General features: G+C 46.5%; 3 protein-coding genes across 11 annotated transcripts; 1 reads left to right on the top strand and 2 right to left on the bottom strand.

Annotated features, from left to right (window-relative positions):
• Positions 1 to 2,515: 2,515 nt before the first annotated feature.
• Positions 2,516 to 10,068, top strand: side-III (sidestep III). 3 transcript variants are annotated; one of them, XM_026818473.1, is made up of 16 exons: positions 2,516 to 3,863; positions 3,939 to 4,367; positions 5,248 to 5,864; positions 6,431 to 6,563; positions 6,637 to 6,845; positions 6,918 to 7,028; positions 7,112 to 7,315; positions 7,379 to 7,524; positions 7,607 to 7,757; positions 7,859 to 7,989; positions 8,066 to 8,225; positions 8,299 to 8,595; positions 8,669 to 8,989; positions 9,057 to 9,347; positions 9,414 to 9,523; positions 9,595 to 10,068. In XM_026818473.1, the coding sequence occupies exons 3-16, from the start codon at positions 5,693 to 5,695 to the stop codon at positions 9,706 to 9,708; spliced, it is 2,550 nt and encodes an 849-aa protein (XP_026674274.1). In that variant the 5' UTR covers positions 2,516 to 3,863; positions 3,939 to 4,367; positions 5,248 to 5,692; the 3' UTR covers positions 9,709 to 10,068. The 3 variants fall into 3 exon arrangements, with proteins under 3 accessions (XP_026674274.1, XP_026674273.1, XP_026674275.1); XM_026818472.1 differs by having other exon boundaries at positions 2,516 to 4,367; XM_026818474.1 differs by lacking the exons at positions 2,516 to 3,863; positions 3,939 to 4,367 and adding an exon at positions 4,508 to 5,170.
• LOC108630986 (uncharacterized) lies at positions 10,031 to 10,868 on the bottom strand. Its single transcript, XM_018034613.2, has 2 exons — positions 10,576 to 10,868; positions 10,031 to 10,480 (listed from the first exon to the last, which is right to left on the bottom strand). Exons 1-2 carry the CDS (start codon positions 10,843 to 10,845, stop codon positions 10,154 to 10,156), a joined length of 597 nt encoding a protein of 198 aa, XP_017890102.1. The 5' UTR covers positions 10,846 to 10,868; the 3' UTR covers positions 10,031 to 10,153.
• A 99-nt stretch (positions 10,869 to 10,967) lies between these two features.
• On the bottom strand, positions 10,968 to 13,459 carry MED6 (mediator complex subunit 6). Of its 7 annotated transcripts, none has more exons than XR_001916907.2 (8): positions 13,368 to 13,459; positions 12,520 to 13,006; positions 12,282 to 12,441; positions 12,045 to 12,219; positions 11,731 to 11,980; positions 11,559 to 11,646; positions 11,384 to 11,447; positions 10,968 to 11,296 (listed from the first exon to the last, which is right to left on the bottom strand). XR_001916907.2 is itself a non-coding variant. In XM_026818484.1 (8 exons), the coding sequence occupies exons 4-8, from the start codon at positions 12,542 to 12,544 to the stop codon at positions 11,567 to 11,569; spliced, it is 690 nt and encodes a 229-aa protein (XP_026674285.1). In that variant the 5' UTR covers positions 12,545 to 12,667; positions 12,761 to 12,839; positions 12,922 to 13,006; positions 13,368 to 13,459; the 3' UTR covers positions 11,532 to 11,566. The 7 variants fall into 7 exon arrangements, 5 of the variants coding, with proteins under 5 accessions (XP_026674284.1, XP_026674285.1, XP_017890097.1 ...); XR_003389894.1 differs by having other exon boundaries at positions 10,968 to 11,288; XM_026818484.1 differs by lacking the exons at positions 10,968 to 11,296; positions 11,384 to 11,447 and having other exon boundaries at positions 11,532 to 11,646; positions 12,520 to 12,667; positions 12,761 to 12,839; positions 12,922 to 13,006.
• Positions 13,460 to 13,601: the final 142 nt, after the last annotated feature.

Below are 13,601 nucleotides of genomic sequence, written 5' to 3'. Positions count from 1 at the left end.
CATAAACTTTTGGGATTGACTGTATAGCCAATACATCCTTAAATGCCCGGGACAGTTCTTCGAGGAGCGAGTACAATTTTCCGACGTCGTTCAATTGAATTCTAGAATTGTTTCGAAGCGATGGACGATCTCGTTCGGCGTTCAGACACCAATCTGAAAACCGTCGTAAAATATTGTTTCAAGCGTCAATGAGAATTTGTACTGGGCATTACTACTGATACATTTTTAGCAAGTACATAACACACGTGTAATCGGTAGTTGGAGAGTTCGCCGGGGCGAATTGTTCGCGCAGCTCAAATAACGATATTATACCACGCATAAAACTCTCGATGAAATACGCAGATGTGTACATACGTCGTTAAGCCTCCGTCGGGTTCGTCGTATCCCTGTTCTCTTTCATTCACTGATACCGATAGAATTATCCACATTGAGAAGATGGAATATATTTTTACGATCCTACGAACCCTGTGAAACAGATTTAGGGACTAGATAGTGAGGAGCGCAAACGGCTTTAGATGGAGCATTGTCACCGACGATTAGTTAGCGTTGATCGGGTGGCACGTTGGAACCGATGGAGGAAGCTAAGAGGCACGAGGAACGCGGGCGGCGGGATTCATTCGCGACATTCACACGCGAAACGGTGAAACGCATCGAGCACAGCCTTACATCGTACGTATGTATTTTCATATAGTACAATATACATAAGTGAGGAAGTGAAATACTAATCGATAAGTTGATCGCTTTTGTAATTCTCGGGTCTACGCTGCAACGGTCGCCGTGACCGATCGATGCATAAGATGTGGTTCAGTGCTTCCGAACCGAACGAACTTGTATATTCCTTGATTCTCGATGAACACGTTCGTTGTTCATCGTTACACATTATATTAGATTCGTATTGTAACTGGTATATCATAACGATAGTGTCTTACGCGCGAGAGAATCCGTCTGACGACTCGCGTCGAAAGAGGGAAGAACGCAGCGAGGGAAAATGGATGGCTTACGGCACAACTATTTCCTGTCTGGACATTGTTTTGATCAGTTCCGCGGCCAAATGTGTCGAATTGTTTCTAAAGAAAGTACGTGATAGCAAAATATTTGTGTGATAAACCGTCGAGGGAGGGGAGAAAGTTGTGGCGTGCAGCTACGGTAGATCGTAGGAAAAGAGAAGGGAAGAGAACATCTATTTTTCACGAGGACCGTGAAAATGTACAATAAGTTCAATTGTAAATACACGCTCGCGTCGAATATCGCGTATGTTCGAGGTAAACGATGAATAATAGTAGTAACAATAAGAAGAATTCTAACAATGGTAGAACGTCGTGGGTAACATGAGCCGGGAAGCGAAGAACTTTGCTCCTTAGAGATACTTTTTCTAACTGTAAGTAGGATTTGGCGGACGGAGTTGGAACGATTCGTCGTTCCTTAGATGACTAAGCAAGATTTCCACGCTTTAAATAGGCGAAAGCGGCAGGTTTGAACACCGCGTACTGATTTATGAACGACACGCACCGAGCACTGATCTATCAACGAGAGGATTGAACGTTCGACGAGACTTTTTTATATGGACGAACAAGTCGAACTAATTTTTTTCACGTAACACGCTAGGTCGTGAAAGAACATACGATACGAATCGCTTCGTCGCAATGGTCGAGGGATGCGACTGAACTCGATTCGATATTTATTAATCTCGTGTCGCAAGCGAGAAGGTACGCGAAGCTGTCGAACGCTCGACCGTTCGTTTATCGTTTCGAACAGTGCGATCCAGTTGACAAAACGTACTGGTGCTAACAGTAAATAACATTATCGTTGTTCGTAGGACAGGCGGATGTTAGCGCGGGAGAGATCTGTATAGGAATTGAAAGAGCCGCGCGTTTCCAGCGGATAATAAAAACTAAAAGTGTAATCGTTTAAAGAGGAACGAGACAATGGCCTATATACAAAGAGAGGAGAGTCATTCTTTTTTAAATGAAACACATGAGGAGAGGCGAAGACAGTGCACGCACGATCAATTTCTTTTTCTCAGATATAGACGAACAAGAGAAAAGAATCGGCTACGATCTTTCTCCATGTTCTGCAACGTTCGAGCGGCGACGACATATACTGTATTATTCAATTGTACAATAGAGCCTCCTAGCCCGTAAGTCGATATACAGGATATTAAGATAATCGGATTCGATGAACGTTCTTATCCGAGGCGATGTAGCCAACTTCATCTTTTACGACTTTCTTTCTTTCCTTTTCTCGTCCATTTCTTATACATCGCGATACATTTTTTCAACGAGTCTCCTCCGAGCTGTCTCGACGATTTCATAACGGACGCGCTATTACGCAGTAACGAAACGAGTTTCCTGGAAGATTTCATTAGAGTACGCGGTACGGACGTTGTCTGGCTAAAAACTTTGTCGTACTGCAAGCTCGGAAACCAGCCTCGGCGCAAGAAGTAAATTGACTGTATCGCCTCGCGCACGCTTGTATCATAATGAAACGCACGAATTACCATGTGTCATATACATATATATATGTGTGTAAAAACAAGTATATATATATATACATAAATAACTAACGATAACGATAAACAATAATTATAAGTACTTTACACGTGTAAGCAGTATCCGATAAATCCGAACTAGTTGCACCAAGTGCCATAGTCCATAGGTCACAAGTACGTTTAACACAGCGAGAGTGAGACTGCTCGTTGCTAGGAACGAGGGAAAACGAGAAATCGAAAAAAAAGAAACGTGTACGTGCAAAGATACGAAGAAAAGAAAAAAGCAGAAGGGAAGAAACGGGAGGAGAGGAGAAGCAGGTCGAACGTGTGCCGTTCGACGACTACCTACCGGATAAGTCGCGTTCTTATTGCTTATTGTTAAGGCGAACGAGTGCAAAGCAGCAGCCAGCAATCAGCTAAAAACGCGCGTGAGAGAGAGAGAGAGAGAGAGAGAGAGAGAGAGAGAGAGAGAGAGAGAGAGAGAGAAGAGTTTAGTTTGAAGAAAGAACAGCGGAACGAGAGCGAACGAGAGGAAACGAGAGAAATAGAGTTGCGTAATCCGTGTGACCCGAGATTTTTCGATGGGCCAGTTTCGCCCATTTTTATTGGAGAACGGTGTTAGAGCATGAGAAGAGAACAGACACCAATATGACAATATATTAATGAGATTAATTTTCCTCGGTTACCATTGCCCGCATTGCCTCCTCTTCGTAAAAAAAAACTCGTAAAAGGAACGGATTAGAAGGAAGGAAAGAAAGAAAGAAAGAAAGAAAGAAAGAAAGGAAACTGGTACCGGATGCCCGATGTTTACTGTATGCACACTTTCGTCGTTTATTTTTTGAGAAATTAGGTACGTGCGATTAGACACAGAATCGGCTCGCAAGATCCATGCGTTCTCCGAAACGAGAGAATGAATTAGAGGTGAGAGAAGAGAAGCAGAGTGCGAGGGAGAGAGAGAAAGAGAAAGTGAGTACGAGCGCGAGAGAGGGAGAGAAAGGATGATCGCGGAGAAGACCTGTATAACGCATAATACGGCCATGAAAGAATCGAGGTGAAACGCATGTGACCGTTTATACGTTTCTTTCTTTTCGTCCGTTTACTATTATTTTCTTTCGTGCAAGAGCATTAACAATTATCTTAAACGAAGAAAAAGAAAATGACAAAAAAATCTGTAGTAACATCGCAATTGTATGTTGTAAACATTACTATTTCAAATATAATATCATTATTAACAGGAGAGAGTTTCTCACTTCGACTGTCCGGGGGAGGAACCTCGAACGAGCGTGAACGCTCGTTCCCTGCTTACGGTTTGTTTTATATTCCAGAGAGTCGGCGTTGCACGAGGAACAGGACCTCGCGCGAACTTTTGTAAAAGGTAAACAGATCCACGACTCCAGTTGCATACCTGATTAATGCAATACGTCCATTTACTGGACATTGTTAAATACAGTTACCTCGACTTTTCCATCAACTACTCCTGTACACTCCTTCCATCGACCGTTCATCAGACCGATGCGTAGGCCATAAAACAAAGTTAAGTCATTCAGAAACAGTATCCATTAATCTACTCGTTCCTCAGATCAGTACGAAATCTTATCTGCTCTACTCTGGTAGAGTGCATATCTCGAAATCAGAACCAAAACAGCTCATTCCTCATCTATTTCAGGAAGAACCTGTTTACTGTCGTTGTTCGCAAGCCTAGCCATCGAACGAAAGAGGACCGTCGTAAGAATGGTAGCGATGGAATCTGACCGCGTGCAACGGTCGAACACCGACCGCGAATCCCGATGAACATCCCCCGGACTTGGCTCGCGTCCTCACCCCGCGAAGAAAGAAGGGGTTGCGAGTTACGATACCGGGTTGGCGCGACGACGTAAAGGTCCGTCGTTGTTCACGAGCTATGTAGCGCGCGCGCGCGCGCGCCTATGTGCACGCGTACAGACGAGAGAGAGAGAGAGAGAGAGAGAGAGAGAGAAAAGGGAGTGGGGAGTGGGTGGCTATATATCGTGCTGGAATCGAGAGCGTCGAAACACGAAGCGAGATCAGACTGACTTTACGAAAATCGATCGGCGCTCATCGTCGTCGGGTTAGCGACGCCTGCGAAGCGTGTCCATTGCAACGACGCGGTTACGAGGAAGCACCGCTGGCCGGCTGTCCTCTCTCTCTCTCTCTCTCTCTCTCTCTCCACCCTTTCTCGCTCTTCTGCTCGTTCGCTCGCTCTCCGTCTTATCGTCCTTTCCGTTCGTTGGAGAGCAGCAACCCTCCGTACGTCGGGCAAGAGAGAGAGAGGGTAGGAGCCCTCGCGTTCCACTCGCGTCCCTTCAGAATCGGTCCGCTGGAGAAACTCGCACGGGAGCGGAGGAACGGTGTGCTCGGGTGAACGCGGTGACCGGTGGTGATCTTGGTGAACGTTTCCCTCGGCCGTGGTTCCTATATAATTCAGGAAACGGATGCTGTCGTAGCTCCGTTCTCCGGAGGACGATACGAAGGAAGAGCGAGTACGCGAGTTCCTTCGCAACGCAGTGTGAAATTTCCGTCGCGACATATCCCGTGAGGTATACGTGTGTCGAGGTGCACGAGGCGCGCGATACGGGTGTCGAAGGCAGTCCTCGTCTTCCATTCTCGCCATTGTCGAACCTCGCGTTACGACGGACCGATAGAACCACCGGTACTCTCCCCTCGGTTCGTGAAACGACAATAATTTTGAATACGTTTGTACACGACCTACTAAAGCTGCGAGCATCGCGGTTCGATTCCAGCCGCGTTCTCCAGCCTCTTGAATCGATGCCAGTGAAACGAGTCGAGCACGAGGCAGCCGTTCTGCGTTCCGCTTCGACCCGATAAGGAACGGAGCGTTCGATGATTACCAGGAGCCGTCCGACGTGAAAGAACGAGCGAGCGCGGATTCATTCGCTGCTGAGGATTAGATCGGATTGGATTGGATCCTCGATGCAGGCATTAACCAGAAAACGATCGAGGGAAATTCGGTCGAGATGTTCCTGCGGCGACGAAGCTAATCGGTGAGCGTGTCCTGCGTCCTGTTCCACCGTCGCTGCCGCCGCCGCCGCCGCCGCCGAGGGTACGAATACGTCGTGAAGTTCAGGACGGAATCGAGGAAGGTGGGAGAAGACCGTCCGCTACCTCTCGACGTGGAATGATAATAAAGGAGACGGATCACGGGACAGGCCGGCACGCGGCGACATTATGCAAAGGACGTGTATGAATGTACCGTGTTCACCCCTCAGACCGATCCCCATTCGGATGGCGATAGGGGCGCTCGTCGAGCTCGCGATCAAGCTCTTCATCAGCGGCTATATACTCGCCGTGGTCGTCTACGTGAACGCCACCGGTAACTGGGATAAGGACGACGATCTGGGTGCGTTTTACTTAATCGTTGTACGACGATATTTCTCGACGCGTAGCAGAAAATCGTGTTTACTTTTCAAAGAGCAAGTCCGAGGAAGCTCGAGGGTCGCACTTTGACGAGAACAACAGTATGCATGAAACGTTTCAGTGGAATTTGAATGTCTCGATTTAGATTCCTCGTCGAACGATCGATCGGTACCAGTACGGGGAGACATTACTAAAAAGTGGCAGTGCCCGTGTAAACGTTGGCACAGCCCTCGGCAAAGTCTCGGAGAAATACAAATTCTTTTTCTCAAAACTTCGAGAAACGCTTGGAAGAAATGTCGCGGGTAACGTTATTGCCTGCAAAAGAAGTCGTATGCAATTTTCTTCTGTCTCGAATACTACTTCTCGTTTCGGTGGCAGTACGTTCTAAAGGGTGTACAAAATTGTCGACTTTCCCGCGCGACGTCAAGTCCCACGAGGCTATCACTCTTCAGTGATCTCTCCTCGGTGTCGGTACCTGTATCTGTGTACCGATAATCGAAGATAGAAAATTCGATCCTACATACACACTGATTTTGTATCGTTTTTTAGTTGCGACTTTTGAAGTCAGCGCCGTTCTTGGACGCACCGCAAGATTGCCTTGTGACATTGAACCGTCCACGCGCGAGGATCGCGTTTACATGGTGCTCTGGTTCCGCGACGACGCCGTGAAACCGATCTACAGGTATCGTTTACGTCCGACCAACGGTCTCGTCACAAACAATACGAGAGATTCCAAGTTCGAATGTTTATTGCAGTTTCGATGTGCGAGGAAGAGCGTTTAACAAAGCCCTGAACTGGTCGGATAGCACCGTGGTCGGGCCGCGAGCTTACTTCGTGACCGTCACGAAACCGGCGACCCTCTCGCTAGAAGCGGTTCAACTGGACGACGAAGGGATCTACCGATGTAGAGTAGACTTCAAAAATTCGCCCACGAGAAACTTTCAAGTGAACCTCACCGTAATCGGTAATAATTATAAGAACGATAAACGGGCGTCTCACGGGCTTGTCTAACGAATTATTTCTAAATCGTTGCCAGTTCCACCCCATCAGCTGTTGATTTACGATAGCTCCGGAGTGGAAGTGGAGAACGCAGCAGGACCGTTCCAAGTGGGGGTCGAGTTTGGTCTTTCTTGCGAAGTGAGGGGAGGTAACTTTTGCTGCGCGTATCGTTTAACGAAAAGACGAGCCGATCTCTCGTTCGACTGTCTGAAATTTTGGATTCGAATACAGGGAAACCGACGCCGCTGGTCAGTTGGTTGGTCAACGAGAAGGAAGTCGACAGCAGACAAGAGGATATTGGGAGGAACATAGTCATCAGCAAACTGACCGTACCTCAATTAAGAAGGGAACATCGTAACACGACTTACAAGTGTCGAGCATCGAACACGAACCTCATACCTCCGTTAGAAAAAGCCATTCTCTTAGATGTTTACCGTGAGTGTCGAAAAGTGCGTCCCTTCCGAGTTTAGGAAACGCGTTGATGGTTTATCTTTGCAGTGAAGCCACTGTCGGTGAAAATATTGTCGAAACCAGCGATTCTCGAGACGGAGAAAGATTACTCCATCGCGTGCGAGACAGCCGGATCGCATCCTCGGGCAAAGATCACTTGGATGGAGGCAAACGCTGTTTACGACGGTGGCAAAGTACGTGGAATATTGATTGCGTTCGGCGATTAAATCCGCGTTGGGGATTGTTAACGATATCGGTATTTTCTGTGTAACCTAGGTGCTCGACGCTGGGAACGACTCGGTGGTCTTGAGCACGTTAATATTTTCACCCGTCGCCGATGACCACGGAAAAATCCTGAAATGTCGAGGGGAGAATCCAGCACTGCCAGACGCGTTTCTAGAAGACTTCTTTCAACTGAACGTAGTTTGTGAGTACGCGGAACGTCGAGATTCTTATTACAATGTTCAGATAATAATAATGATGATGATTATAATGATGATGATGGTACTTGAATACTCCGTTCCGTAGTTCCACCTAAAGTACAATTACACTTGGGCAGCACTCTGAACGCAGAGAAAATAAAAGAAGGCGATGACGTTTACTTCGAGTGCAAAGTTTGGGCCAACCCGGAGCATCATAAAATCACGTGGAGGCACAACGTGAGTAACAATATTATTATCATGTCTGTTCGCTAGTGTACGTTTCGTTAGACCACGTTAGAATCGTTAATTATAGGACGCAGTGTTGACGCAAAACTATTCGGCTGGTATAATCATGAGCACCCAAAGTCTGGTGCTGCAGAAAATAGGTCGAGACAATGCTGGCAACTACACGTGTCTCGCCAGCAATGATCGTGGGGAGACCACCAGTCCCATGGTCACGTTACGAGTCCAATGTAAGTATGCAACTACTATGTCACGAGGGTCGTAATAGCGGTTGCCGAATGATTCACGTGTCCGAACGTTCAGTTGCACCGGTCTGCAAAGCGAAAGACGTGTCGATAATCGGAGCATCGCTGGAGGAATCGGTGAAGGTACGCTGCGAGGTGGACGCCGATCCGAACGAGGTAGAATTCGTTTGGGAGATCAACAACAGTGGCGAGAACTTCGAAGTAGCCCCGGCGAAATTCGATGGTAACAACGGGACGACGAGCGAATTGGTCTACACGCCGGTTTCCGAGAGAGACTACGGAGCTTTGACTTGTTGGGGAAGAAACGCGATAGGAAAACAAGAAGCGCCTTGCGTCTATCAGATCATTCCTGCAGGTAATTCGAAATTGTGAAACGGTAAGCGAGGAGAGGGAGAAGGGCTTGACCCTAACGAGGGTCGATCTTCCAGTGAAGCCGAATCCCCTGAACAACTGTACGATAAAGTTGTCCCTGAATCAAAGTTCCGAGATCCTGGAAGTAGAATGCGTCCCGGGATACGACGGCGGATTGAGGCAAGAGTTTCGTTTAGAGGCGTACGAGGTTCTCACTGGCAACTTGAGGGTGAACGCGTCCAGCGTGTCGGCGGACCTGCCGATATTTAGGATCGCCGTCTCCGATCTGCTTCCAGCGACGCATTTCTATCTGGTCACCTACGCCGTGAACGCGAAAGGAAGGAGCGAAGTGAGTCTACTGGAGGATATCATGCTGAGAGACTCTGAGAAGCGTACAGGTACGGGACACGATTAAAAAGCGAGAAAATCACGTCGTTGATCATCGTCGATCGTTCGTTGACTCAGATAGCGGAGTGAGCATGCTCCCACTTGTTCTGCTTCTCATCGGGTGTCTAATGGCGTTCGGAGTTACCGTTCTCTCGGTGATGTTGATGATGTACCGACGCAGAGGAACCACGTCTCCAGTTCACATCGAGCCTTATATGAAACAACCGATAATCACTCCTCCGGATTCAAGGAGTAATTCGATGCTCGACGTCACGCACGGGGATCACACTTATTTCGTCGAGTACACGTTGAAACAGGTCGCAGATTACGCGCTCAACAATCAACCGGACATCATACAATCGCCGCAAGGTAAGGACTTCTCGTTCTCGCTTTCGGTGTCGGACAGGGGAAGAAAGTTCGATCGTTTGATTGCAGATCAGGAGAAGATGAAGCGAGAACCCCAACTATTTTTACCCGTACGACCAGACACGCTGTTTGCACCGTACGACGTTCACAAACAAGGACTCCAAAGCAACAGATGCAGCGTGAGTAGCGTATTACGTACGTATTAACGGGGAAGAGAGAAGAGTTTTTCAAGAGCGCAACCTTGTTACAGTTAAATCCATTTTCCACCAAGTCTTGGGAACCTATTAGCTTTAAAGCTGACCGTAACTTAATGAAAGAGATCATCATCGCCAACTCTATACCCGGTCCAGAAAGTTGTGTGTAAAGAACGCGAAGGGAGGACGAACAAGCGAAACATATCAAGTGGACCGACACGTTTCAAAGTCTACGAACAAGACGAGAACACGAGGAGGAATCGTACCATAGAATCGTGACGACGGTGCCGGTGACCGCGACTGGTCTCCACCAGGGTCGACGCGTGTCTGCACGAAACAGCGAGGGACGGCGCATCGCCGAAACGTACGACGTACTACACAGCTTGCAAATGTCGAATGTCTCGTCGTTGAAACCAGAAAAATCTACGGAACTGAAAACAATCTAGAAATCGTCAAGACTAGTTGCATACTAACTAAACGCTACACACGGTGTATTATTCCAAGTTTAATATATTTTGTGTCAAGTCTTAGACGGCCTTACTCATTCTCGATCGTCCATACTCAGTCGCAGGGATTCGTTTTTGTTTCTCTTTTGAGTTCCGCTGCCCGTCGTGTTTAAAACAATGCGTGCTTCGCATGGGTGTATCGAACAGACGTGAGGCACGATTTACCACCAGTGGTGCAGAGATACGCGCGGAAATAAATGCCGTAGAGGGATGCTAACAGCGCGATGACCCCGGTGACCGCTACTACTATGTAAATTCTCTTTCGAATTCTTCTCAACGCATGAACACACCATTCCTGTCCGGTGTACATCGTATTCCTCGGATGTAGATCACGCCGCAACGGGAGCGATGCTTCGATCGTGTCCCCGGTCAAGTGCAGTTGTTCCGGATGCGCGTACACGCTCTGCCATTCGTCCGTCTGTGTGGGTAAGTTGTACTGGGAACAAAAATTTACATCGTCACCCCTTCGATACACGAGCGCAAAAGCTCTCGATTAAAAATTAACGCGCGTTGAACTTTTGGGATGGTTACTTGAGCATCGTGAAGATTTTGGATTTGTCGGCGAACTAACTGAATTATTTTGCACTTCTTGTGACGTAGATCTTTTATGAATTCATCCTCGTCGATGTCGTAAACGTCGTATTCGTAAATTTTCTCATCCACGTACTTCCCGGGACACGTATCTCCGTCGCATATCATCTTCTCGCCCGGAGTGCCATAATTATTTGTCGCATGTAACGGGGGGCGTAGGGGGGAGATCACGAATGAAATGTCAAGGAAAAAAATTGAAAACCAGTCCATTTTTGGCCTTTCTTTGGTCGATTGAACCTCCGACGTATAAAATTATCGTGTCCGTTCTCTCTCGAATTCAAAATTTCATATGAAGCGGGGCTTGCTGTGCATGGCGCAAATGATTTTGAGAGTTTGTAACGAAACACTATTTAATTCTTTCTTCGGTGCATAAAGAGCGTGACATAATTTTGTAGTTCAGACTGACAACTCTTCCATTCTCTCGCTCGGCATTGATCCAGTTCAACAAACAATGTCAGAAAGCGTGTCCAGCTCAGAGTTATTCGAAATCCTGTCGACCCCCGAATGACGTGAAGACCGGTAAAGATCGTAACTGTTTGTGTCGAGGAGTTGAACAGCTTCGTAAAAATACGATGCAGTTCGACAGAGCTTCAGTCGACCGCGATTCAGAAAACACTTGTACGTGCAGGATGTGAACAAGAGCCTCGAAGACCCTGTTACCCTTCGAAGAAGGAAGAACCGGTGAAATGCAAAGAGTGTAACTTCATTAAAAAGTACGGTAGAAAGAAAGCTAAGACGGAGAGCATACCGCGACCGAAACCAGACGTAAAAGCTGAGAAGGATAATCCAGACTGTCCATGGTGCCGCAGACGCTGAAAACACGAATACGTTTTCATTTCGCAAAATTGCAGCAGCTCGCGTACTCGATCGTCGCAGCAGCATGAAGTAAAACAAAATTTTACGCAAACATCGAACGACTGTACATTTTTTATTAATTAACTTTTGGCTTCTTTTCCGGTGGTGGTTTCATGTCTTTCTTCTCCGGTTTCCTATCCTCTTGCCTCTCCGTCGCTAAACGTGAGAACGAAGAAAACATCTTTTTTATTTCGTTGCTCGATCGCGTGCGATGAAGGATAGTGAAATATTCGGACTCACGAGGTTCCACCACGGCCTGGTGAACAGGTTTTGGTACGGGTAACGGGAATTTTCTTGTAAGTTCGGCCAATAGCATGTCCACTCTCTTTCGCTGGAACATGGAACTTGGTTCTTCGCGAACAGGCGTCTCCTTCTTTGCTGTCACAGCCTTCCCGTTCTTGAAATCCCAGTAATATCCTTTGCTAGGATGATACCTCGAACACGCGCTGGCCTCTTCGAAAGCGGACTGTAAGTGATGTACCGTGGACAACTGTAAAACAGAATCCTATGACGACGGTGAAACTCAGGAACAATTTTAAACGAACGATAAATACCAATCTGGAACTGACGACCGATGCCAAGTCAGGAGCTTGGTAGACGACACCAGCGATAATGTAATAATCGGCGAGAGGTGATGCTGCTGTAGGAGTATGACGATGTTGCTTTCTGATCACATAAAGAATGGGTGCTTGTACGTGTAAAAGAATGTACTCGAGACCGGTCATATTTCTGAAATTAAATGCTTCATTTTTATTCACTGCTCCAGCGGTAGATTCGTTTACATTACTCACTGCAACTGATCAGGGCTTAAACGTTGCATTTTAACAATTTCGTTGTTGCACGTTCTGTCATAGAAAGGGTTGCTTCTTTCGGAGAAGTAGTCCATTATGTTGTTTGAATTTAATACAGGAATCCATGCACTGTCGTGCCATGATAACCCCAATGGGTTGTCTGTCGAATTTTTAATACAACGGTTAGAGGTTAAAGATCAAACAGACTCATCGTATCAGGAAAATTGGTTGGAATTACCTGTCACAGGCCTTGCCGACAGCATCTTTATTTATTATACAACTTGCAAGACTTCTAAACGTGTGTATTCTTTGTTTCGAACAAATGACTTTCAGTCACTGAAATATCACTACTGTGTATGACTCCAGTTATCGTAGAACACACGTTTCTGTACAAATTTAGCACAAAACATTGTCAGTCGCTTCCGTTTGTGTCATTAGTTGATGCTATGTACCGTGAATGCAAACAGACGAACACGAACCATTGAAACGATTGAAACCATTCGGACACGATCATCAGTGATTCTCAAGCACCTTACAGGTATTCAAATCATCGTAAGTCTAAATAAATCACGATACATGTGTATGTATACATAGAGGATGACACACGGAAACAGCGTCAAATATCTATTTCATCTTTTACCGCACGAGACGAACGTGAAACAGCTGCGCGAATTTTTCTATGTTCTAAGAAACTCATCTCTCGGAAGCATCGTTGACAATCGCTGCTGAAACAAAGAATGCACGACATTGTTCACGCATATAGAACAGAGGCTATTAAGAAGAATGGAGCAAACGTGAAAAAAAGATACTCGCGTTAAAAAGAGACTGGGTCATGGACATGTCCCAGTGAGATACTTCGAACGCAAAGTCGCCCGTCAGATTGCTGCAGAATGTTTACTCTCTTGCTGGGCACGAAACGTTTAAAAATCTCGTCAAGCGAGAAAGCAAGTGTATAAACGAAATGACTGTTGACAATTGGAACGAGAGATGATCGATCTAATATGAACGGAGAGAGGAATAAACTGTACCGCATGTATAAGGGAAGATCGTATATAGGCGATTACGAAGAACTTTGAAAAGATTTACCTGAACAATTTATTTGTATAAAGTTTTTCAATTGAGATCGTTATAATTTCGTCTAAGGCTCTGGACACGGTCGAGACGGCGAGAGCACATCATTGGAACGAGCTGATTCTACGTCTACAGATACATAGTATATGTGTGTCTACGGGCGGGCCGGTGGGTGCAGAGAAAATTTTACATAACGGTGGGGATATGATCAGCAGAAGTATCATTCTTAGCGCAAGATGATACTAATCT

Source organism: Ceratina calcarata, unplaced genomic scaffold, assembly GCF_001652005.2.
Source record: "Ceratina calcarata isolate Rehan_Ccalc_2016 unplaced genomic scaffold, ASM165200v1 scaffold8, whole genome shotgun sequence".
In the NCBI taxonomy this organism is placed as follows: domain Eukaryota; kingdom Metazoa; phylum Arthropoda; class Insecta; order Hymenoptera; family Apidae; genus Ceratina; species Ceratina calcarata.
This window is presented reverse-complemented; position numbering and strand designations above follow the sequence as displayed.

Bases quoted from the DNA above. Each gene is read 5' to 3' on its own strand.
- side-III (XM_026818473.1), top strand. From the start codon at position 5,693: ATGCAAAGGACGTGTATGAATGTACCGTGTTCACCCCTCAGACCGATC. The intron at 6,846-6,917 runs GTAATAATTATA...AATCGTTGCCAG, and splicing joins AGTGAACCTCACCGTAATCG to TTCCACCCCATCAGCTGTTG. The intron at 8,990-9,056 runs GTACGGGACACG...TCGTTGACTCAG, and splicing joins AGACTCTGAGAAGCGTACAG to ATAGCGGAGTGAGCATGCTC.
- LOC108630986 (XM_018034613.2), bottom strand. From the start codon at position 10,845: ATGGACTGGTTTTCAATTTTTTTCCTTGACATTTCATTCGTGATCTCC. The intron at 10,481-10,575 runs GTAACCATCCCA...TTTTGTTCCCAG, and splicing joins AAAATCTTCACGATGCTCAA to TACAACTTACCCACACAGAC.
- MED6 (XM_026818483.1), bottom strand. From the start codon at position 12,544: ATGCTGTCGGCAAGGCCTGTGACAG. The intron at 12,220-12,281 runs GTGAGTAATGTA...ATTTAATTTCAG, and splicing joins TTAAGCCCTGATCAGTTGCA to AAATATGACCGGTCTCGAGT. The intron at 11,981-12,044 runs GTATTTATCGTT...TCTGTTTTACAG, and splicing joins CGGTCGTCAGTTCCAGATTG to TTGTCCACGGTACATCACTT.